We start from the raw sequence: 24,426 nt of genomic DNA on the forward strand, positions 1-24,426 counted from the left end.
ATATATATATATATATATATATATATATATGTATGCCTAAAAAGTCCAGTATGGTCAACAATTTTTGTTGAGGTTTTGGTGTTTTTCTTTTCTTGTTTTTTTTTTAAAAAAAGAATAGTATCGGGACGTGGCATGTGGATTTTTCTGTAGTGTATCCCCAGGACCACCCTGTGGCAGATACACACCACATTTAATTTAATTCTGAGGGTGGCTGCCAATTTCAGTGGTGAGGGCTGGGTTATGGGATAGGAGGAGCCACTGTTAATACTACATATTTTCCCCAGGTTCGGTTCGCACCAGACCTAAACTTTGTGTGAACTTTAGAACCCTAATAAGGTCTATGGGACTCGAACGTTCAAAATCCAAAGTGCTAATTTTAAAGGCTAATATGCAAGTTACTGTCCTAAAAAGTGTTTGGGGACCCGGGTCCTACCCCAGGGGACATGGATCAATGCAAAAAAAAGTTTTAAAAGTTTTTTCAACAAAAGTGTAATATTCCTTTAAATTTCGTACCTGGGGGTGTGTATAGTATGCCTGTGAAGGGGCGCATGTTTCCCGTGCTTAGAACTGTCCCTGCACAAAGTGTCATTTCTGCAGAAAAAAAAGTCCTTTAAAATCACTCGCGGCTATAATGAATTGTCGGCTCCCCATAATACAGAGAAAACTCATTGAAAGTCAGTGATTAAAAAAAAAAAGCGTGGGGGTTCCCACAAAATTAATTACCAGGCCCGTCAGGTCTGGTATGGATATTAAGGGGAACCCCGCATCAAAAAAAATAAAAAATGACGTGGGCTTCCCCCTAAATACCCATACCAAGGGTCTGGCATGGATTTTAAGGAGACCTCCACTTCAAATAAAAAAAAAATGGCGTGGAGTTCCCCCTAAAAATCCATACCAGACCCTTTATCCGAGCACGCAACCTGGCAGGCTGCAGAAAAAGAGGGGGGGATGAGAGAGTGTGTCCCCCCTGAACCGTACCAGGCCACATGCCCTCAACATTGGGGGGATGCTTTGGGGGTCTGTGACCCCTCAAAGCACCTTGTTCCCATGTTGATGGGGACAATAGCCTCATCCCCACAACCGTGGCCGGTGGTTGTGAGGGTCTGCGGGCGGGTGGATTATCAGAATCAGTTCACTGAACAGGCAAACAGGCAATGTTCGAGTCGAACATGAGTTCGACTCGAACTTGAAGCTCATCCCTATTAGGCTCCAATTTTCCTACTTCACCAACAGCAGTGTTTGACAGGGTGGGCAGGGGTATTTGATTGACAGTGGCTCCTCCTATCATTACTATTCACAGCAGGGCAGTAGTCCTGTCATGCTCGCAAGTGGTAGACGCACTGCAGAGGGTAAAAAAGCCATCAGATCTTTGCCACTGGCACCAAGTAGGAAAAAGTGACTAGCGGGATCAAAGGATATTTTGTATTAAATGTATTAAATGAAATAGAAGGCCCTCAATGTCTTGATCCATACACCACTTAGCTAGTACTACCAGATTCCTGCCGGTCGGTCGCTTATTGTCCTCTCCCAATTTTCCTAGTTTAGTTTCTTCCCTTTTGAAGCATATCTTGGAGAGGTCAATGTGCCTCATTCGGACAAACCTCTTGGGTATTGGGCAGTCAATAAACTGCGATCTTCCACTCTTGGCCAAATGGCACAACGATATCTTTCAGCTCCTTGCAGTAGTGTGGAAAGTGAGAGATTGTTCAGTGCAGCGTCACACATTCTGACTGTCACCAGAAACCGACTTCTAACTGAACATGCAGAGATTTTTCGGTTTCTTAAAAAAAAAACTTGCCACTTGTGTTTGAATTGGAAAAGTAATCTACCGCCTGTTACTGTCCAACTGTAATGCCCCGTACACACGGTCAGATGGAAAATGTGCGATCGGATCGTGTTGTCGGAAAATCCGATCGTGCGTGGGCTCCAAGGGGAGTTTTTACGTTGGTATTTTCGTCACACAAAGTTTGAGAGCTGGATCAAAAATTTTCCGAGCACAAAATCCGATCGTTTAAATTCCGATCATGTGTAGACAATTCCGACGGACAAAGTGCCACGCACACTCAGCATAAATTAAGAGACCACAGCTATTGGCTACTGATCACTAGGAACAGATGATCTTTCTCTACCAGGGGCGGACTGACAACTTATGGGGCCCCCGGGCAATAGGAGATTATGGGCTCCCCAGGCAATAGGAGATTATGGGGCCACACAGTATACACACACAGTATACAATCACACAGTATACACATACATGTACAAACAGTATACACAGACATGTTTATATTGGCTGAGAAGGTACTGGAGAGGTGGGGCAGCTATAATCTCAGGATTTTTAGACCAAAAGAATGTCGGTAAGGGACATTTCAGAGACAGATGTAAAAAGAAAAAAAACACAGATTTTAACATACTGTCCCTGGTTTTACTGAGGCTGGCAACCCTGATGGGGCCCCCCAGTGGCCCGGGGCCTCGGGCAGTACACGAGTAGCCAAATGGTCAGTCCGCCCCTGCTCTCTACTCCCCTGTCAGAATGGGGGTTTGTTTATTTACATTGACAGATTCCCATTCTGGCTCTCTGTGGAGCGATCACGGGTCCGGTGCCGTGCCATGGCCACGCCCCCCCCCCGTGCAAAGCGTCTGCTATAGCCATAAAAGGCGGCGATTTGTGCAGTATAACTGCAGCGGCTGGTCGGCAAGCGGTTAATGGTTAAAGGGTAACTCCACTTTCCTAGGAGAAAAAAAATAGCAAATAAAGAAAAAATAATATAGCTGGTACAAGTGCGACATGAATCATATTGTAATTGAATGCTGTTAAAAATCACCTTTCCTTTTCAATCTGCAGCCACGGTAATTTCCTAAAAAAAGGAATGAAATATGGCTACCTGGAGATGTTCTGTACACAGAATGTGTACTGACCACTCCCCAGAAATATCATTTCCTGCTTGTGTGATTGGCTCCCCAATTTTCCCAGAAGTCTGCCTAAGATACAAGTCATATTTCAGGCATCCCCTGCAACAAAAATTTCATTTTTGGTGAGATATTTCTAATAGGAACACGTCTAAAGGTATGCAGGCCCCACAGATTTCCTCATTAGTGCCCTGCAGCTGCCACAGCTGACTGATAGTTATGAAAGCCCTCCCATTAGACCCACTGAGCACAGAGGCACAGACAAACACACAGGGTGTACTTCAGAATAACAGAAGGTAGGAATCTGTAACAAAGGTTGTTATAATCCTTGTAATGTACATCGATCACCCGGAGGGGAATGTTTTTTTCTCAGCAAAAGTTGAGTTACGCTTTAACCACTTGCCGACCACCGAACGCAATATACATCTTCACTTTGAGGACAGATATCGTTGTTATGGCAGCAACTAGCTGCCATAACCCCGGTATCCCAGTGTTCGGCTACAAGATAAAAGTGGTCTCTGGGTCAGATTCACCACAAGATCACTTTTATCGGCAGCAGAAGAGGGGCCCCTCCCTCCCACCGCTCTCGGGTGCCCTCCGCCGCTTACCGGAGCTATCGGCAGCGACTGAAGAGATCCGGTCCTGTCACTGGCTGTGCACGAAGACGAGTTATGGGAAGATGGCCCCCACCCATCTCCATGATACTGCATGGTGGAAGTGACGTCAAAACGTCACTTCCGCCCATAAATCATAAAGGGACATTTTTTTTAACAATTTTTTTTTAAATTACAATTTTTTTTTATTGCATTTGCAACTGCAGCATATGCAGTGTAAATATGAGACGTGAGGTCTTTTTGACCCCCAGAGTTCATATTTAAGAGGTCCTGTCATGCTTTTTTTTCTATTACAAGGGATGTTTACATTCTTTGTATCATGGAACCTCGCTTTACGAGCATAATCTGTTCCAGGTGAATGCTCGTAATCCAAAGTACTCAGTTATCAAATCGAGTTTCCCCATTGAAGTCAATGGAAATTAAAATAATTTGTTCCGCATTGACTTCAATAGCATGCAATACCGCATGCGACCATAGGTGGGGGGGCACCGGAGAGGCTCGGAAACGGGCGGAAAGGCCTGAGGACACTTCGGTTGACCTCGGCAAACCTCAGAAAGCCTAGGAAACTGAGTATTTCCTTGTCTTTCTGTGTATTGCTGAATAGCGCCGAACGGCTGTAATCTGCTTCATTCGGCTCGTCTTGGCTCTAGCGCCCCACACCTCAGGCCAAATGCGGTACTGCAGGCCCTATTAGCTTGAATCCTGCTCATCTTGTGAGACAACACTTGCAAACCGAGTCAGAATAAAAAATAAAAAGTTGCTCGTCTTTCAAAATGCTCGTTAACCACGTTACTCGTAAACCGAGGTTCCACTGTAATAGGAATAAAAGTGACACTTTTTTTTTAAAAGGTAAAATAAAAAAAATAAAAAATGTTTTAAACATGCCCCGTCCCGCCCAGCTCGCACGCAGAACTGAACGCATATGTGAGTAGCTCCCCCATATGAAAACTGTGTTCAAACCACCCATGTGAGGTATCACCACGATCGATAGAGTGAGAGGAATAATTCTAGCTCTAGAACTTCTCTGCAGCTTAAAACATGCAACCCATAGAATTTTTTAAATGTCGCCTATGGAGACTTTTAAGGGTAAACGTTTGTTGCCATTCCACGAGCGGGCGCAATTTTGAAGCGTGACATATTGGCTATCAATTTACTCGGCGTAACATTATCTTTCACAATATAAAAAAATTGGGCTAACTTTAATGTCTTATTTTTTAATTCAAAAAAGTGTATTTTTTCCAACAAAAAAAAGTGTGCTTGTAAGACCGCTGCACACATACGGTGTGACAGAAAGTATTGCAATGACCGCTATTATTTTTATTTTTATTTTTTTTATATTTATTATTCTTTATATTTTATTCTTCATTATTTTTTATTAAAAAAATCATATTGTTAGGGGGTTCTAAGTAATTTTCTAGCAAAAAACAAAACAAAACTGTTTTTAACTTGTAAACAACACATCTAAAAAAAGAGGCCTGGTCCTTAAAGCGGTGTTCCAGCCGCAATTTAAAAAAAAAAAAAGGCCGCAGCTACAAACACTGTAGCTGCTGACTTTAAATAAAGACACTTACCTGTCCAGGGAGCCTGCGATGTCGCCCAATCCCCCCCCCCCCCGAGGCTGATCCGTCCATCAGATCGGGTGCTGGTGCTGCCACCTTAATGAAGGAAAAAGGGCACTGGAGACTTGCGATTTCACTGCCCCATTTCCTACTGCGCATTCCTAGTCACGCGACACTTTGCGAATGGCCCTGTTGTTTTCTGGCACACACACATGTCCCAGAAGACAATGGGGCAGCTCGCCGAAGAGGAGGAAGCGCCGTGGAATAGGAGGAGGCAGATTAGGAACATTGCCTAGCAGCAGGGGTTTCTGGTAAGTACATTTTTTTTCTACAATGCTTTATTTATTTATTTTTAGATGGGAAGGAGTGGACAGTGTCAGTGTTTTTTTTTTTTTTTTTTACAATTTTACCTTTTTAAAGATGTATTACATTTTTTTATTATTATTATTTCTTTTATTTATTTTTTCAGCCCTGTTGGGGGAGGTCTTTTGTGAGTTATCAGGGGGTTAACAGACCCCTGACATCTCCCCCTTGAGACACAGAAAGGGATTGAGGGCACAGATTTGCCAGTCCCTTTCTCTGCAGTCTCTGCTGCACTGAAAATGAGACATCGTAAATACAGATTGCTCAGTTATTTGAATGGACAGTCAGTGATCACTGACTCAGTTCATTCAGAAAAAGAAGGAGCCGGTAACTTACAGATTTATTGGCACCTTCCTCCATTCTCCATCCTAACAAATCTGTGACCGGGGAGGACCGGAGGAGGACAGAGGGGGACCGGACAAGGTGCTTTGGAGGTGACCCCAAAGCACCCACCTATGTTGAGGGCATGTGGCCTGGTATGGTTTATGAGGGGGGGCTCTCTCTACTCCCCCTGTGGCCTGCCGTGTTCTGTGCTCAGATAAGGGTCTGGTATGGATTTTGGGGGCCCTACGGCATTTTTTTTAATTTGGCACAGGGTTCCACTTAATATCCATACTAGATCTGAAGGGCCTGGTATGGATTTTTGAGGGACCCACACGCAATTTTATTTTTAAATATTGGTTCGGGGCTCCCCTTAATATTTATACCAGACCCAAACGATCTGGTAATGGACTGGGGGGGGGACCCATGCCATTTTTTTCAATAATTTTTATCTATATTGCCGAGACCCGACAATTCATTACAGCCGCAATCTGTTTTAAATTACTTTTTTACCTTACTCTGTTCATTCAGAAAAAGAAGGAGCCAGTAAATTACAGATTTAATGGCTCCTTCTTCCGTTCTCCATCCTGACAGATCCAGGACAGGGGAGGACCGGAGGAGGACAGAGGGGGACCAGACAAGGTTCTTTGGGGTTGACTCCAAAGCACTCCCCTATGTTGAGGGCATGTGGCCTGGAATGGTTCAGGAGGGGGGGCTCTCTCTCCTCCCCCCTGCAGATGGCCATGTTGCGTGCTCGGATAAGGGTCTGGTATGGATTTGGGGGTGGGCCCTACACCTGTTTTTAAAATTTGGCACAGGGTTTCCCTTAATATCCATACCAGACCTGAAGGGCCTAGTATGGATTTTGGGGGGACCCCCACGCAATATTGGCTCTGGGTTCCCCTTAATATTTATACCAGACCCAAAGGATCTAGTAATGGACTGGGGGGGGGGGGCCCATGCCATTTTTTTTATTGATTTTTATCTATATTGCCGAGACCCGACAATTCATTACAGCCGCAAACTGTTTTAAATGACCTTTTTTCCTTTAGAAATGTAATTTTGCTGTGGTACTGTTCTAAACACAGGAAACATGCGCCACTTTACAGGCATACTATATACACACCCCAGGCATGAAATTTAAAGGAATATTACGCTTTTATTGTTTCACTTTAAGCATTATTAAAAATACTACTCCTGAAACGTCCGTTTTTAAAACTTTTTTTGCATTGATACAAAGGGCCTGGTAATGGACTGGGGGGGAACCCAGTCCATGACCAGGCCCTGGTAATCAATGCGAGTCACACGGCACTTTGTGAATGGCCCCGTTGTTCTCTGGGACACACACGTGTCCCAGAAGACAAGGGGGCAGCTCGCCGAAGAGGAGGAAAGCACCACGGAATAGGAATAAGCAGATTAGGAAGACTGCCTAGCAGCAGGGCTTTCTGGTAAGTAAAAAAACATTTTTGTGAATGTTAATGTAATTTTTTATTTTAGGGTGGACCTCCGCTTTAAGTGGTTAATATTCTTCTTTTTTAGATTAGCTATGGAGCCACGGATTACTCATTAAGTGCCAGACACTTTTACCCACATGTATTCAGAACCGTTCAGAACGACCACGTCTATTATTTGGGGATTGCCAAACTAGTGAAATATTTTGGCTGGAATTGGGTTGGAATGCTTTTATCAGACGATGATACGGGAGAGACGGAGGCCCAAATTCTGAAGAGGCATTTGGCTTCCCAGGAGATTTGTGTGGCTTTTGAAAATAGAATAACTGCGAATTCTGCTGCAATGGATCAGTGGGCAGACACCCTTCATAAAGTCAATTGTAAAGTTTTAATACTTTGCGGTTCCTTTACAAGCAATGCCCAAAACTACATAATTGAATACACTCGGATCAACCGAAACAATATGATTATCCTTCCTCCAGCCTGGGCTTCAGATAAAATCAAGACAATAGCTTTTTACCTAGGTTTTATAACATGTTTGAATTTCGAGTTTTTTGATCCGCCAATCCGTAGAAATACAAGTCTATTTGATGACAATCTATTGTCAGGAAGTTCACAAGTTAAGCTTTTGTTGGATGATTTGATCGTTACGTTATACAATATAACATCAGCTCAAAATGGAAAAAATATTTATTTACAAAATGTTACCATTTTCACTCACAGTAAATTAAGATTCATGCTTTCATACAATACAAATATAATGCTCTGCAAAGAATCTGTACGAGTGTATTTTGCGGTAGAAGCGATGGCTGAAGCTATAAATCTTTTCACCAAGTTCAATCGCAGTTTTAACATTAACAGATTTAAGCAGGTAAAACAGTAGAGCGCAACCGCCTGTCAATTATTTTTAGATGACTTTTTGTGTTTAAATGTAAGAAGGTTTTTTTAAGGAGTATTTTGACCAAAAAGTTGGGAGCTTTAATAAAATGTTACACAGGATTCATATAGCGCCAACTGTTTGCGCAGTACTTTACAAGCAAAAAAAAGGAAAATAGTACAGTTACAATTAGGGTTGCACCATTACCACTTTACAAGTACCGATACTTTTTTTCTATACTGATTTACCAATACAACTCAACAACTTAACATTACCTTGTGAGCACTATAATGGCATTTAATCATTAGCAAAATATGTGAGAATTATACAGTGGAACCTCGGATTGCGAGTAACGCAGTTAACGAGCGTTTCGCAATATGAGCACTGTATTTTTAAAAATCGTAACTCGGTTTGCAAGTGTTGTCGCACAAATCGAGCACGAATCAGGCTAAAGTGGTGTGTAGTACCTCTTTTGGCCTGAGTTGGGGGGGGCACCAGAGCTGAGCAGAGCCGAACGTCACGTTCAGAAATGCACGGAAAGGCCTGAGTACAGCACGGCTGACCTCGGCAAATCTCGGGTAGTAGTGATGGACGAACTTCCGACGGGACGTTTCGCGAAAGCGAAATGCGAACGGACCCAAACGTTCGCGAAACCGAACGTTCGCCGCGGGCCCCATTGACTTCAATGGGAGGCGAACTTTGCAAACCTTCATGTCGAATTTGCGGCCACGTGGTAATTATTAGGGGGTAAAACGTAGTCCCACCATCTGGACAATGACATAATACATGTATGAGGTGAATTTGGGATCGATAACTACAAGCATTTTTATTTTATTTGGGAAATTGTTCTAACAATTCAGGACTATGGAGCTAATGAAGGCAATGGAGGAGAGGGAAGGTCAGGGACCAGGGTAGGCAAAGAAGAGGGTGCAGGAGATGATCACCAGCAGCGTGACATACCGGAATGACACATGCACCGTGATAGAGGCATCTGACAGCAGCACCGTAATACAGAGCACTGACAGCAGCACCGTGACATACAGCGCTGACAGCAGCACCGTGACATACAGCGCTGACAGCAGCACCGTGACATACAGCGCTGACAGCAGCACCGTGACATACAGCGCTGACAGCAGCACCGTGACATACAGCGCTGACAGCAGCACCGTGACATACAGCGCTGACAGCAGCACCGTGACATACAGCGCTGACAGCAGCACCGTGACATACAGCACTGACAGCAGCACCGTAAGCAGCCCCAGGAGGAAGTCAGCACAGCACAGGGATGGTGTGATCCCCTCATAATAAGAACCCCCAGGAGGAAGTCAGCACAGCACAGGGATAGTGTGATCCCTTCATAATAAGAACCCCCAGGAGGAAGTCAGCACAGCACAGGGATATCATAAGCAGCCCCAGTAGAAATATGACACCGCTCAACCTCTTCAAAGAGGAGGGTAGGGGCATATAGTACGGTGTGCTTTTTTGGGTCAAGGAAGTGAGCAGACTGTACGTCAGTCCCTATACCGCTGAAGGACTGCTGCAGTATAGGGCAGCGGTCAGCAGTGGTGCACGTCAACCCTATCTATTGTGGACCTATAGCGGTCCTTACAGAACAGCAGACTGTACCGCACTCAAGCCTATGTACCGTAGCACCCTATACCAAGTTACCAGTCCTTATAAGAACTTTTGTGGACCAAGCAGGTTGTGTATTAGTGTTTAGCAGACTGTACGTCAGTCCCTATACCGCTGAAGGACTGCTGCAGTATAGGGCAGCGGTCAGCAGTGGTGCACGTCAACCCTATCTATTGTGGACCGATAGCGGTCCTTACAGAACAGCAGACTGTACCGCACTCAAGCCTATGTACCGTAGCACCCTATACCAAGTTACCAGTCCTTATAAGAACTTTTGTGGACCAAGCAGGTTGTGTATTAGTGTTTAGCAGACTGTACGTCAGTCCCTATACCGCTGAAGGACTGCTGCAGTATAGGGCAGCGGTCAGCAGTGGTGCACGTCAACCCTATCTATTGTGGACCGATAGCGGTCCTTACAGAACAGCAGACTGTACCGCACTCAAGCCTATGTACCGTAGCACCCTATACCAAGTTACCAGTCCTTATAAGAACTTTTGTGGACCAAGCAGGTTGTGTATTAGTGTTTAGCAGACTGTACGTCAGTCCCTATACCGCTGAAGGACTGCTGCAGTATAGGGCAGCGGTCAGCAGTGGTGCACGTCAACCCTATCTATTGTGGACCGATAGCGGTCCTTACAGAACAGCAGACTGTACCGCACTCAAGCCTATGTACCGTAGCACCCTATACCAAGTTACCAGTCCTTATAAGAACTTTTGTGGACCAAGCAGGTTGTGTATTAGTGTTTAGCAGACTGTACGTCAGTCCCTATACCGCTGAAGGACTGCTGCAGTATAGGGCAGCGGTCAGCAGTGGTGCACGTCAACCCTATCTATTGTGGACCGATAGCGGTCCTTACAGAACAGCAGACTGTACCGCACTCAAGCCTATGTACCGTAGCACCCTATACCAAGTTACCAGTCCTTATAAGAACTTTTGTGGACCAAGCAGGTTGTGTATTAGTGTTTAGCAGACTGTACGTCAGTCCCTATACCGCTGAAGGACTGCTGCAGTATAGGGCAGCGGTCAGCAGTGGTGCACGTCAACCCTATCTATTGTGGACCGATAGCGGTCCTTACAGAACAGCAGACTGTACCGCACTCAAGCCTATGTACCGTAGCACCCTATACCAAGTTACCAGTCCTTATAAGAACTTTTGTGGACCAAGCAGGTTGTGTATTAGTGTTTAGCAGACTGTACGTCAGTCCCTATACCGCTGAAGGACTGCTGCAGTATAGGGCAGCGGTCAGCAGTGGTGCACGTCAACCCTATCTATTGTGGACCGATAGCGGTCCTTACAGAACAGCAGACTGTACCGCACTCAAGCCTATGTACCGTAGCACCCTATACCAAGTTACCAGTCCTTATAAGAACTTTTGTGGAACAAGCAGGTTGTGTGTTAGTGATTAGCAGACTGTACGTCAGTCCCTATACCGCTGAAGGACTGCTGCAGTATAGGGCAGCGGTCAGCAGTGGTGCACGTCAACCCTATCTATTGTGGACCGATAGCGGTCCTTACAGAACAGCAGACTGTACCGCACTCAAGCCTATGTACCGTAGCACCCTATACCAAGTTACCAGTCCTTATAAGAACTTTTGTGGAACAAGCAGGTTGTGTGTTAGTGATTAGCAGACTGTACGTCAGTCCCTATACCGCTGAAGGACTGCTGCAGTATAGGGCAGCGGTCAGCAGTGGTGCACGTCAACCCTATCTATTGTGGACCGATAGCGGTCCTTACAGAACAGCAGACTGTACCGCACTCAAGCCTATGTACCGTAGCACCCTATACCAAGTTACCAGTCCTTATAAGAACTTTTGTGGAACAAGTGAGTTGTGAATGTTTAGCAGACTGCAGCAGAAGGGCAGCAGTCAAGTATAATATCCTTTCTATATTTGGAAGAAAGAATATTATACATGTACAAGCCTATTACTGTACCACTGATACCAGTCCTGAAAAGAACCTTTGTGGAACTAATAATAACAGCAAGTCTTTAAAATTACCCTCACTGCCTGACAACACTGCTTCCTTCCTGTCCCTATACAAATTGGCAAAAAAAGAGAACGATTAGTGGTTACTGGAACAGCTCTTTTGTGGACCTTGATAGTAACAGCTAATGATGATGATGATGATGATGATGATGATGATGAAAGACTAATCTGGCTGTCCCTGTAGCATACACCGTCCTTTCCCTTTCTCTAAACTAACAAAAGACACTCAGGCTGCTGCAAGAATCAGCAGCACAGCAAACCTATCAACACCTAACACCTATACCAGTCCTGAAAAGAACTTTTGTGTACCAAATAGCTAGTGGTTTATCTCTCCCTACTCCACACAGGAACCTGTCCCTATCGTAACAGAAGAAAGAATGTAAAATGGCCACCGGATCGGGTGTATTTATAGGTTAGGGGGAATGTCCAAGTGTCCATGTGCTGTCATGTCTCAATTGGCTGTCCTGTATCACATGATAAACGTGTCACCAAAGGTTAAAGTTCTTGTATACATTAAACACGTAAGTCCGCCGCGGCGAACGACGGAAAAAGGCGTTCGAACGTGCGGACCGCGAATGTCGGAAATTCGCCGCGAAACGACCGCCGGGCGAAACGTTCGTCCATCACTATCGGGTAGTCTTTCCGAGGTTTGCTGAGGTCAGCCATAGTGTCCCTGGGCCTTTTCGGACGTTTCCGAGGCTCTCAGGCACCCCCCACCTCTGGCCGCATGCGGTATTGCATCCCATTGAAGTCAATACGGAACAAATTATTTTCATTTCCATTGACTTCAATGGGAAAACTCGCTTTGATATGCGAGTGCTTTGGATTACGAGCATTCTCCTGGAGCGGATTATGCTCGTAATCCGAGGTTCCAGTGTACTTCTTTTTCAGAACTTTTGAGGTACATTTGTAGAATAATCTGCTCATATATTCACACATATCAGATGTTTATGTCTATATTTTAATATTTTACATAGAAATCAATGTTTAAGAATCATTTACCAAGTAGTCAATAAATCACATATTCTTACTATTCATATTGCACAGGGTTACCAGAGTAAGCAGGGTAACTGTGCTTCAATGCCATGCATAATTTGTGTAGAAATCAGGGTAATATGGCTAATACTTGGCCAATTCTATTTAACTATTAAAACCCACCAAGCTGGCATCATATGAAACATGGCAATCCAGACCAATGTCAGAAACCATGAAACAGACTGAGGCAGAAGTACAATCAAATCACACTTGTTTATTAATAAAAATAAAAGGTAAATAGAAAAAAGCGTAGTCAAGCATAGCCAGAGTCCTGTAGCCAGATCGGGTAGTCAGCCAGTCCAAAGTTCATTAACCAGATCTGGTAATCAGCCAGGCCAGAAGTCAGGGATCCAAGGATAGCTACCGCAAGCAGGATAAGAAGCCAGGAGGGATGTCAGTAAGCTAGTCTTTGAAACAAACAGCAGGAGATTGTTCCTTGTGATGTGACCAACGCGAAGGCAAAGGGAAAAGTGAACTGGAAAGCTTTAAATAGGCAGGTCAGACGAGCATCATCGGGAACAGCTGGTAAATGCGGAAAGAGAAGAGAGATGGCAATTAGCCGACAGCTGAGCGGCCAGCCCAGATGAGGAAGGGCTAAGCCAGCCCTGACAACCAACTTCTGTCCAATATGATGCACTAATATTTATTTACAATATTTTTTTTAAATAAAAATATTCATTTAAATAGAAATCAGAGTATTAAAATCACCTCAAAGAGGAGTACAAAACACAGCGAACAGGATCATTTAAACACACTATAAATGGTGAAGAAGAAAGGTAACGACGCTCTCTGTTGGGACAACTCAATCCATACACCGGGTCCACTCACAGGTGCCGAGGCTCGATATTCCACAACACACTCCAATGCAACCGTAATAAGAAGAGCCGGCAAAACTGTAATCCTTGAAGTGTTGTTTATTGGAACATTAGAGTGACAATAACTCCAATGGAGCTTCTCACGGTCATTGAAGTAAAAGTCCCGGCACGCAATCCATTCTGTGACTCCGATGGCCGGGTGTGGAATATTTTGGACAAATTACACCTTAGTTGCGAGTGAGGGGTTCTTGTTGGGTGGAATCAGACAATATTTCCCATGGTTAGCATAAAGAACAGCTAAGGGCTAAAGAAAATCCCAAGGTCAGCAGAGCTCCTTGATCAAGTGGCCATCTTGTTTTCACACCAAACCACATCCCTTGTTTACCTTTTTAGCAACTGACATGGAAGACATTGAGCACATGTTCACAATAATAAGATATGTGTAGACCTCTTTTGTATTGGGTGGGTTATGACAAATGACCCCCTCCCCCATAACAGAATATTGCATTAAACTTGTAGGTAAGAGCGGCAGAACCTTTGCTAGGTGGAAGAGTGGGTTTGATAGTAAAGTTGGCAATGCCTCCACCTAGAACAGGACCTCTGTAAACAGAGGGGATTCCCTTCCTGGAAGATCAGGTAGTAATCTAAACATGGTAAGTGGGAGCAGAAATACTACTGCAACCAGCTAATAACATTAACCATAAATTTATAGATGCACACCAGTCTAAAACAATGCAAGCCTTATATAAGAAAAGAATAGTACATACATCCAATGTAAAAACAGGTCTTATCAGCAAAGGGTCCAACAAGAGTCCTGGGGGAATTGCGTACATATACCCAGGCATATATAGTTATTAATAGAGATACCTCCAGATGAATGTTGCAGCAAAGTCCAGTTTAAGGGGCCTCTGAGGATGAGGCAGCGATGCAGCGTCCATCTTTGTGTCTGAGACCTAAAGACAAGATTTGTGGTTAGATTAAATAAAACAACCACGGCTGTATATAAACTATATTGCAATAAACAGGTTCATCTAATAACATACGGCAAGGTGACCACTACACACCCGCACAGTATACACACACACACACACACATACACACACACACACACACACACACACACACACACACACACACACACACACACACACACACACACAGTATACAGTATATACTGTAAGCTAAGGTGTATAGATTAATAGTACATTATTAGACATAGGAGCACTTGCCTATCAATTCCTTTTGGTCTGGATTTAGCAGCATGGACAGGACATGTGGCTGAGACTTTCTCTCCCTCTCTCTCTCATCATCTCCTCCTTCTGGGTTTTTTCAAAGCCAATCTTTCATAGACAGGAATACATAGTTATATATATAACACTGACATTAGCAGCTAACAGTGGAAGGCAGCAAATCCCTGCATATGTATGAAATACCTATGATCATTTGCAAATGTTAAAGCAGTATTAGGTTGGGTTCACACTTATGCGAATTGGATGCAGGTTTCCCTGCATTCCAATTTGCATGGCAGCAGAGTATGCCCAGCTGTCTAGGGCCTCCACCCTGTATTAGAGTGCCTTCACCCTGGAGGAATGAGCACAGGAGACACAGCAGACCGCAGCATTGTCAGTCTGGGGAAGGGGAGTGTAAGATGTGCTAGCAGATTTAGATACACAAACAACGGAAAACCAAACTCCAGCTCATACTTTAAAACCAGTTACAGCAGAATGTTTTTCTTTTTTTGTTTTTTTTTTGGACTGCCTAGAAGTGTTCAGTCCTCCAGACTGACATCCAATCATCAGGGCATTCTGATATTTGCATGTCTTGCAATCGTGACTAGTGTATAACATATGTGCATCTGCTACCAACCTATACTCCAACCCCCCCATTTATATAATTAATAAGACCATACCACTTTTGGAGTAAAATAGGCCGTAGCAGCCATTAATTTATTAATCAAACTGTATAAATATCCAAAAATATATAACTCTTTAAATAGCGTAAACAATAATAAAACAACAACAAAACAATAACAACAAAAGTTATGACAAACATCAGCTCCCCCTAGTGTTTGTCTTTGCTGGTCCACCAATAACACTCAGCTATAGCCACAAATTATGACACTGCGGTCCCTCTGACGTGGGTTATTAGGCCTCAAGCCGACAGGCTGACTCGGAGACACCCACCTACAGCAATGCCCCCATAACCAATTACCAGATAACTTCCGTTAACTGGAGTACCACCCACAGGACCCGTACCACCGACAGATCCTGACTCTTCATTCAGAACTCTCTTCCTCCACCCGCAAAGACCAAACACCAGCCACTGCCACGGCAGTCCATGTTCTCATCCTGGAAAGAAAAAACACAAACACACAACAGAAAAAACACCACTCGACATATACAACCCAATATTAGGGAGGGTGGGTGGGAAACTTTCCTCCAGACTGCTGCCTCGTGGAGGGCGCGGGATCACCTTCCCTACACAGAAGGACCCACCCCCTACACTCCCGGCCAATCCCGCGCCCCCTATCATGCAGGGCTGACATGCACTGTTCCCGCAATTATGCCAGCCCTCTGCCTACGGGATTTTATTAACCCCTGCGGCGCCGGGCTTTACTTGTTTTGCAACCATTGCTTGCATTGGGACTGAAGATTCTTGAAAAGAGACCTGAGGCAGGTGCTGTGATGTTTTCAGGAAGCTATCTACAGCACCCTGCCAGTCCCTCCCACCAGCCATTATTTGCCCGCATTACATAGGAAGGCACATGGACCCAGTGATGACATCAAAATTATGCCTTGTACACACGGTCAGACTATCCACCGACAAAATCCGTCTGATTTTTTCCGACGGATTTTGGCCCAAACTTGTCTAGAATACACACGGTCGCACAAAGTTGTCGGAAAATCCGATCGTTCTGAACGCGGTAACATAGAACGCGTACAACGGGACTATAAATGGACCGTCATCTCTTAATTCATTCTGAGTGTACATGGCACTTTGTCCGTTGGAATTGTCTATACGCGATCGGAATCTAAATGATCGGATTTTGTTGTCGTAAAATTTTAGACCCGGCTCTCAAACGTTGTGTGTCGGAAATTCCGACGGAAAAAGTCAGATGGAGCCCACACATGATCGGATTTTCCGGCAACAAGATCCGATCGCACATTTTCCGTCGGAAAGTCCGACTGTGTGTACAGGGCATAAGTCTAAAATAGGGTATATAATAGAAAAAGAAAGGTTATTAAATAAAAATAAATAACATATTGATGAAGGGGGGTGGAGAAACAAGGGAAACAAAAAAACACATAAACAGTTTGAACTTCAGCTTTAACTTGTTTGAGGTTTTTCTGTCTTCCAGTTATATAAATATATGAAACAAGTACAAAATCCATTTAAGACGGCAGACAGAATGACCTTCTTTGATGACAATGGCGAATTTCCTTTCCACTGCCAAATAGCTAATTGGAGGTCTTCTTTCGACTCCCTGACCAAAGGATCTACTGACGTTGGTTTGTACACACCATGGGCTAAAGAGGAAGACCAAATTCACATTGACCCCAAAAATATAACATGGAGCCAAGGCAAAAATACGGTGAGGAAGAGCACATGGGGCTCTCACTTTTCATTGCATTGGCAACCCATTGTACAATTTTTACAACAGATGCAGTCTGCGGCCTGTCCATTAGGGGCACCTGGGTGCCACCCCCTCTATCCATGCCACCCCCTATATGAATAATGGATGGATGAATCTATCCATGACTGCCGTGGCCAACCCCTATACATGTGTCCGGCCCCTTTCAGGACGCTGGGTGCCTTAATTACCACAGCGGGGGTGTTTTTTTTTTTTGTTTTCAAAGGAGTTTATTGGAAGATAACAAACAAAATATAGCATACACTGTGGTGAAGCATAAATAGTTATACAAAGCAAAAGATGCAAATTATATAGCACATATCGTATATGTTCAACAATGAATGAACATCGCGGATAGGTAAAATAGTGATACGACTAAAACAACATGGATAACCTGAGAAGCAACTTTTGAGACAAGTAATACCACATGAATCCAAGGGAGAAGAATATTGGTGAAAAATCAGAAAAGACAAAAGAAAGGAATATAAGGAAAAGAAGAGAGGGTGACAGAATAGCAGAGCAAAACGAAGGAGAGACTAGCACAGTTAATAGAGAAGTCTAAAGGTAGACCAGGGTTTCCATTTAGCATCATATAAAGGGATAGAGTCATACAAAGTGTGGTGAATTTTTTCAACATGCATCATGAGGTCTATACGGGAGATAATCTGGGAAAATGACAAAGAGGGAGATTTCCAATTAAGTGCTATAGACCATAACATGGCCAGGCAGATCGAGTGGATCAAACATCTTAAATGTTTAGGGGCGTCTGGTGGAGCAACAAACAATAAGGCATGAGATACATCCAAGTCTATAGTATAACCAGCTACCTTATTGATCATATCAAAAAGCAAACCCCAGAACGGTTGAATACGGGCACAGTCCCAAAAAATGTGTTTAAATGAACCCGGACAGGGGCAACCCCTAAAACAGGTGGGGGAGGCCTGGGGAAACATGCGATGTAACCTTTGGGGCGTATAATACCATCTGGTGAGCAACTTAATAGCAGTTTCTCTAAGGGAGAGAGATTTAGAGCATTGGCGCATGTTCCTCCAGGCTCGGTCCCAATCCAGGGTGTCCCGATCCAATACAAGTTCACTTTCCCATTTGGCTCGGTATGGCAACTCTACAGTCTCAACCATAGAGGACAGGGACACGTAGAGGTCAGAGATAAGGCCCTTCTGTCTAGGAGCCGTAAGGCAAATATTCTCAAAGGAAAACCCTTGGGGACGGGAGTAGGGGCCAGGGTAATGTTGTGAGAAAAAATGGCGTATCTGCAGATAATGAAAGAATTCTGAATTCGGGATGGGATGAAGGGATTGTATTTCCTGAAATGAGGCAAAACGGGCACCCACCAGGAAATCCTTCAATGTGAGCAGGCCAAATTCAATCCAGATACGGAATGCGTCACTAGAATTATGAGCCGATATGAATCTAGGGTCACCTAAAAAAGAGACCCCAACCGGAGACCGGGGTGCTAAGCCGTATTTACTACCATACAAATGCCAGAGGCGCGTGGCATCCAAAACGCATAAATTTTTATGGATGTAAGGGCAATGCGGTATATATGGGGACCACATGACATTCGATAGAAGCAAGGGACGTATGGATTCCTGCTCAAACTGTACCCACGGTACCCTGGAGTTCCTGATTGACCATTGGGCCTGCTGGGAGAATCTGCTCGCCAAGTAATAAAGCCAAATTTGTGGGACACCCAGTCCGCCTCTGGAGGCAGAACGGTAAAGGACCGTTCTCACAAATCTGGGGGGTTTATCCTGCCAAATAAATCTATTAAGAATTGATTGAATGCGGTCTATATAGGATTTTGAGATCCTAATTGGAAGGGAACGAAAAGCATATAGTAAACGGGGGAGTATAACCATCTTAACAGCTGTTATGCGCCCTAGGAAGGAGATGTGAAGGCTAGACCAAGACTTCAAGGTAGACCTAATTTTAGTGAGCAACTGAGGGTAATTAGAGGAGAAGAGGAGTTTATAATCACTAGAGAGGGCTATACCTAAGTAAGAGAGGTGGGAGGGGGGCCAACGAAAGGAAAATGTCTGTTTGAGGTGAGACAGTTCCCGTGGGGGAATACCTATGGGAAGGGCTTCAGATTTGGATATATTGATGGACAATCCCGAAACAGTAGCAAATTTCGACAAGGACTCAAACAGATTGGGAAGGGATACTAAGGGGTTAGTCAGAAACATCAGGACGTCATCTGCATACATACAGAATTTGCTAGTCATGGCTCCTGTCGAATATCCCGAGATATCTGGGTTGTTCAAAATGGCTATAGCTAGGGGTTCGAGAGCCAGGGCGAACAAAAGGGGGGATAAAGGGCACCCCTGCCTAGATCCCCTACCCACCTCAAAGAAGGCTGAGCAGCAGCCCGGAATTTTTATCCTAGTTTTGGGGTCTTTGTACAGGGAGTGGAAAGAGTGCAAAAACCCGCCGTGGAAGCCTAACCTCTGCAACACCCTAGTAAGGTAAGACCAAGAGACACTATCGAAGGCCTTCTGGATATCCAAACTGAGAAGCAGAAGGCTACGAGAGTGTATATTAGCATCCTGAATTATGTTAGTGGCCAATCTAATATTATCTGTGATTAACCTGTGGGGGATAAAACCAGATTGGAATGGGGAGATAAGGCGGGGAATTTGAAGGGCCAGTCTATCTGCAAGGATCCTACTAAATATTTTTAAATCATTATTCATGACCGAAATTGGTCTATAATTTTGGGGGAGCGTATGATTTTTGTGTGGTTTGGGGATCATGGACATCGTGGCAAGTAACATTTCCTCCGGGAAGCTACCACCCTTCATTACCCAGTTAAAAAAGTAGGCAAGCCTGGGGGCCAGAACCGTGCAAATTTCTTATAGTAGACAGATGCAAAGCCGTCCGGGCCCGGAGCAGAACCCCTTTTTAGAGATTTGATTACATTCAAGACCTCCACCGTCGTGATAGGGGCGTTTAGACTTGACAATTGTGACTCAGACAGGGACGGCAGAGGCACTTCATCTAGCCATGAATCAATCTCCGAAGTCCTAACCGTCGGGTCCGGTGCCAACAGGGTGGCGTAAAATTTTTCAAAGATCGCTAAAACCTCCTTTGGGTGTGACGTGAGATGACCGTCCCTGGATGTCAGTTTGTAAACGTGTGTAGGTCTTTGGGAATGTTGCAGCTTACGTGCGAATCTTGAGGAAGCCGCACTCTCAGATAGGATATGATTCGCTTTCGCAAATCTAAGAGCTTTTTCAGTATTGTTAGTCAAAAGAGAGTCCAATTCTAAACGCTTACGGTCAATCTCTTGTCTAGTGGAATCTAAGTGTAGGGTGGAGGAGTTCTTATATAGGCGATCCAGTTCCTGTGTCAAGGTTAGAATTCTACCATTTAACAATTTTTTGCGGGCCGCTGAAATCGCAATCAGCTTACCCCTCATAACAGCCTTATGCGCTACCCAAACCGTGGAGGGGGACATCTCTGGTAAGTCATTAAGTGAAAAGTAATCCTCAATCGCCTCCGTCACAGTTGAAACTATATCAGATTCTGTCAAAAGGGACTCATTAAGTCGCCAAGTGTGAGATGTGGGGGATAATCTAATGAAAGTCGTGGTGAAGGCAGTAGCGTGGTGATCCGACCAGGCACAGGGATAGATGCGGCTCCGAGTAGAGTTGGCCAGAATAACAGGGGAGGCAAAAATATAATCCAACCGGGCTGAGCTATTATGTGGGTGGGAGTAGAATGTAAACTCCCGAACCCCCACATTATGCGCACGCCATGTATCAACCAGTTGATATTCTAACAAACCATGGGTAAGTGACTTGGGGAAGGCCCTAGAGAGGGGAGTGTGAGAGGAGCGGTCCAAGTTTGGATTAGCAACCAGGTTAAGATCCCCTCCAACAATCAGGTGTGATGAGTGAAACGAGGCTAGCTTAACAAAAAAGGATTTAAAAAAGGCAGCCGGGGCATCATTGGGGGCATAAACACTTGCGATAGTCAGTTCCCTGTTGTGTATCAAACCTTTGATAATAACATATCTACTATCAGCATCCTTGTAGATACGTTTCACCTCCATAGGAAAGGAGGAATGCAGGAAGATGGCTGCGCCCCTAGACTTAGAATGGTGCAAAGAGTAGAACGCCTGCGGGAAGCCCCTATGAAAGAATTTAGGGTGGGAGTTATGGGAGAAATGGGTTTCCTGAAGGAGGAGGACTTTAACATTTACTCCCTTGTAAAAATCAAACGCCTTGCGTCTCTTGATGGGGGAATTAAACCCCTTAACATTATGTGACATACACGTAATTGCCATGACTAAAAATGTGGGGGATAGGCACATGAAAAGCCCCAACCATCCTCAAATAGTCGGGAAAAGCAGAGTAGGGGGGACCAATCTGAGGGGGGTCAGATAAGGGCACAGCCATCAACCCGAAACTGAATACATATTCATACATTAAAGCCATATTAAGCACAAAAAAAATTACAGCGATAAATATAACACAATATGGATAGAGCATGTAGAAAAAGTGCTAAGCCAAACGGAGTAGAAGAGGAAGATGAGGGAAAAAAGAGGGAAAAAAGAAGATATAGAGAAGGCATAAAGAGCAGGGGGAAAAATTTCCCCAGGAAACCAGTACTCCGGAGCATCAACCAAGTCCAGAGCACATAGAGTCCAAGTACAGGAACATTTAACCAGGGGGTCAGGTTGGCAGGGGGACCGATGACCTTCAAAAAAACGAGCATCGGGGCCCAAGTCCCACTGGGAGACTTACAACCGGAGAAACAAAAGAAAACCCAAAGGTAACCACGAGACACCAAGGTCTCAGTCCCAGCGTGAGTCTTCAAAATGAAGTAGGTAAAACAAAAATGTATAAGAAAACTGCTGGGGGGGAGAAGCATGTCACTGCACCAAACGACAGTAGCAACCTGCCGCTGTTCCGGGAGAACAAGAAGAAAAAAAAAAAAAAAAAAAAATTAGGAGGGCATGTCTGCAACCGTTGCCAGCAAAAAAGTGTAGACAAGAGGGTGTGTAGAAGATAAGTGGGTCTCAACGAGGGCTTCTGCCGCCCAGTTCTCCAGCTCCATAACGAATCCGCCGTCCACCCCTCCGTGATGGTGGTGTTTGCCAGATGGGGGCCGGTCTAGGTGTCAGCGGGGGTCTACGAACCTCTATGGCTTCCAGAAGTCCCAGTTTGACTAGGAGGTCTTGTCCTTCATGAAGCGTAGACACCGAATAAGTGCTGCCATTATGTGGAACGATCAGCCTGAACGGGAAGCCCCACCTGTATCGAATCCGCGCGGATTGTAAGGCAGAAGTGACCTCTCTCAGTGAACGACGCCTTTCCAGGGTGGCGGGAGAGACATCTGGGAAGATTTGGATTTGGACATCATCCAAAAGAATGCGCGGTTGGTTCCTTGCTGCACGAAGAATTTCCTCCTTTACTAGGAAATCTTTGAGGCATAGAATGATATCCCTTGGTGGTTTGTCGGCCGGTGGCTTCGGACGAAGGGCTCGGTGAATACGATCGCATTTAAAAGCGACGGCTTCGTGTTCGGGTAGAAGCGATTTAAACAAGCGGATAACCGTCGGGATCAAGTCCACTTCTGTTTCCGGGATTCCCCGCAGACGAAGGTTGTTACGTCTGTTTCTATTGTCTAAGTCCTCGAGTTGCATTTGAATGGTAGTGAATGCAGAGGACAGATTGTCATGTTCCCTGCTCAATTCGTTGTGGGCTAAAGCAAGTTCGTCGTGCTTACTTTCAAGTTTCTCGGTTCTGGAGCCCAAAGCGGCAATCTCCTGCGATAGCACGTGGGACGTCTTGTGCAGCTCCGACTGAAATTTAGCCGCCATTTTATCGTACATGGCCTCGAGGCTGGCATCCAGATAGGCTTTAGAGAGGGAATTAGACTCACGGAGTCCGGTCAGCGGAGGGAAAGGGTCCGGGGAAGCCCGAGGCGTGGAGGACGGAGAGGTGGAGAGGCCGCCCTGGCCGGCGCCATCTTGAGACATCGCACCACTGTCCCTTGTCCGGAGAAGATAGTGGGTTAAAGTATGTTGGCTCGATTTACGGGCTTTCTTCTTTCGGGCAGACATGCACCGGGTTGAGGGGACCTGGGGGGTAGCAAAATCAAAGCCAGAAGGATGATATAAAGCCCCCAGGGCGCTGATAAACTCCCGGTCCGTGCGGAGCTCTCACACTAGGCTGCCATCTCGCTCAGCGCCGCGCATGCGCCCCCCGGGGGTGTTTTTTTTTAAGCACCTGATTAGAGCCAAAGGCTATAATAGGCTTTCAAAATAGGGATGGCTCATGGCGCAGAGCATTGCACCATGAGCCCACCCAGTTGAGTGATAATAGCATATAAATATTCACTATTGTCACACTGATCCTCAATCTGGCCAATCAGAAGCAGGTCTGAGACCCGCTTTCCGATTGGCCGCCAATGAGGAGGGAGGAAACGGAAGCTACCACAATGCCCATGGAGTACAGGAGAAGGGAAAGCCGCCGTTGCTGCCAAGGAGCAAGGGAAGCCACCGGTGCCCACCATAGATGGGTACATTCTTCAGACCCGGCTGATCGGGGGGGTGGCACTGTTTTCAGTGACACCACTGAACAGATGTGTAACAATTATAGTCAAGCAATGACATTAATTATTGTTACCCATGAACTTTTTGGCTTCAAATATTTTATTAGTCTTATCTGCCCTTCACATATTGGTATAAATAACACAGAAATTAAACAGGAAAGTGAAATATTTTTAGGGATCATTTCTTATGACGCGTACATGCGTCCGGTTTCGCCGTCGGAATAAACTCCGAAGGTTTCTCCGACGGAATTCTGCTCAAGCGGTCTTGCCTACACACGGTCACACCAAAGTCCGACCGTCAAGGACAGGGTGACGTACAACACGTACGACGGGACTAGAAAAAGGAAGTTCAATAGCCAGTAGTCAATAGCTTCCATCTCATACTTCGGGAATAGCATACAGACGAGCGCTTTTCCCGATAGGAATTGGTTCCATCGGAAATATTTAGAACATGTTCCATTTCTAGGTCCGTCAGAATTTTCGAAAAAAAAAAAAAAGTCAGATGAGGCATACAATTGGAATAGACGATGAAAAGCTTCCATCTAACTTTTTCTGCCAGAAACTCCAACCGTGTGTACGCGGCATTACTCATACTTCTGGACTTTGGGCTTCTCTATGGGCAATGACTAAGGATGAGCCAAACACCCCCCA

The 24,426-nt window shown here is 45.0% G+C and overlaps 1 protein-coding gene across 1 annotated transcript in view; it reads left to right on the top strand.

Moving 5' to 3' along the window:
- LOC143986454 (vomeronasal type-2 receptor 26-like) overlaps positions 1-24,426 on the top strand; it is an 84,688-nt gene that overhangs the window by 38,950 nt on the left and 21,312 nt on the right. The window contains exons 3-4 of the mRNA XM_077484800.1: positions 7,304-8,086; positions 16,921-17,154. Of these exons, the coding sequence (XP_077340926.1) occupies positions 7,304-8,086; positions 16,921-17,154 (1,017 nt within the window). The remainder of the gene's footprint in view (positions 1-7,303; positions 8,087-16,920; positions 17,155-24,426) is intronic.

The sequence above is a fragment of the Lithobates pipiens genome, unplaced genomic scaffold, assembly GCF_037356315.1.
Source record: "Lithobates pipiens isolate NorthernLeopardFrog02 unplaced genomic scaffold, aLitPip1_a1.2 Scaffold_160, whole genome shotgun sequence".
Taxonomy (NCBI): Eukaryota; Metazoa; Chordata; class Amphibia; order Anura; family Ranidae; genus Lithobates; species Lithobates pipiens.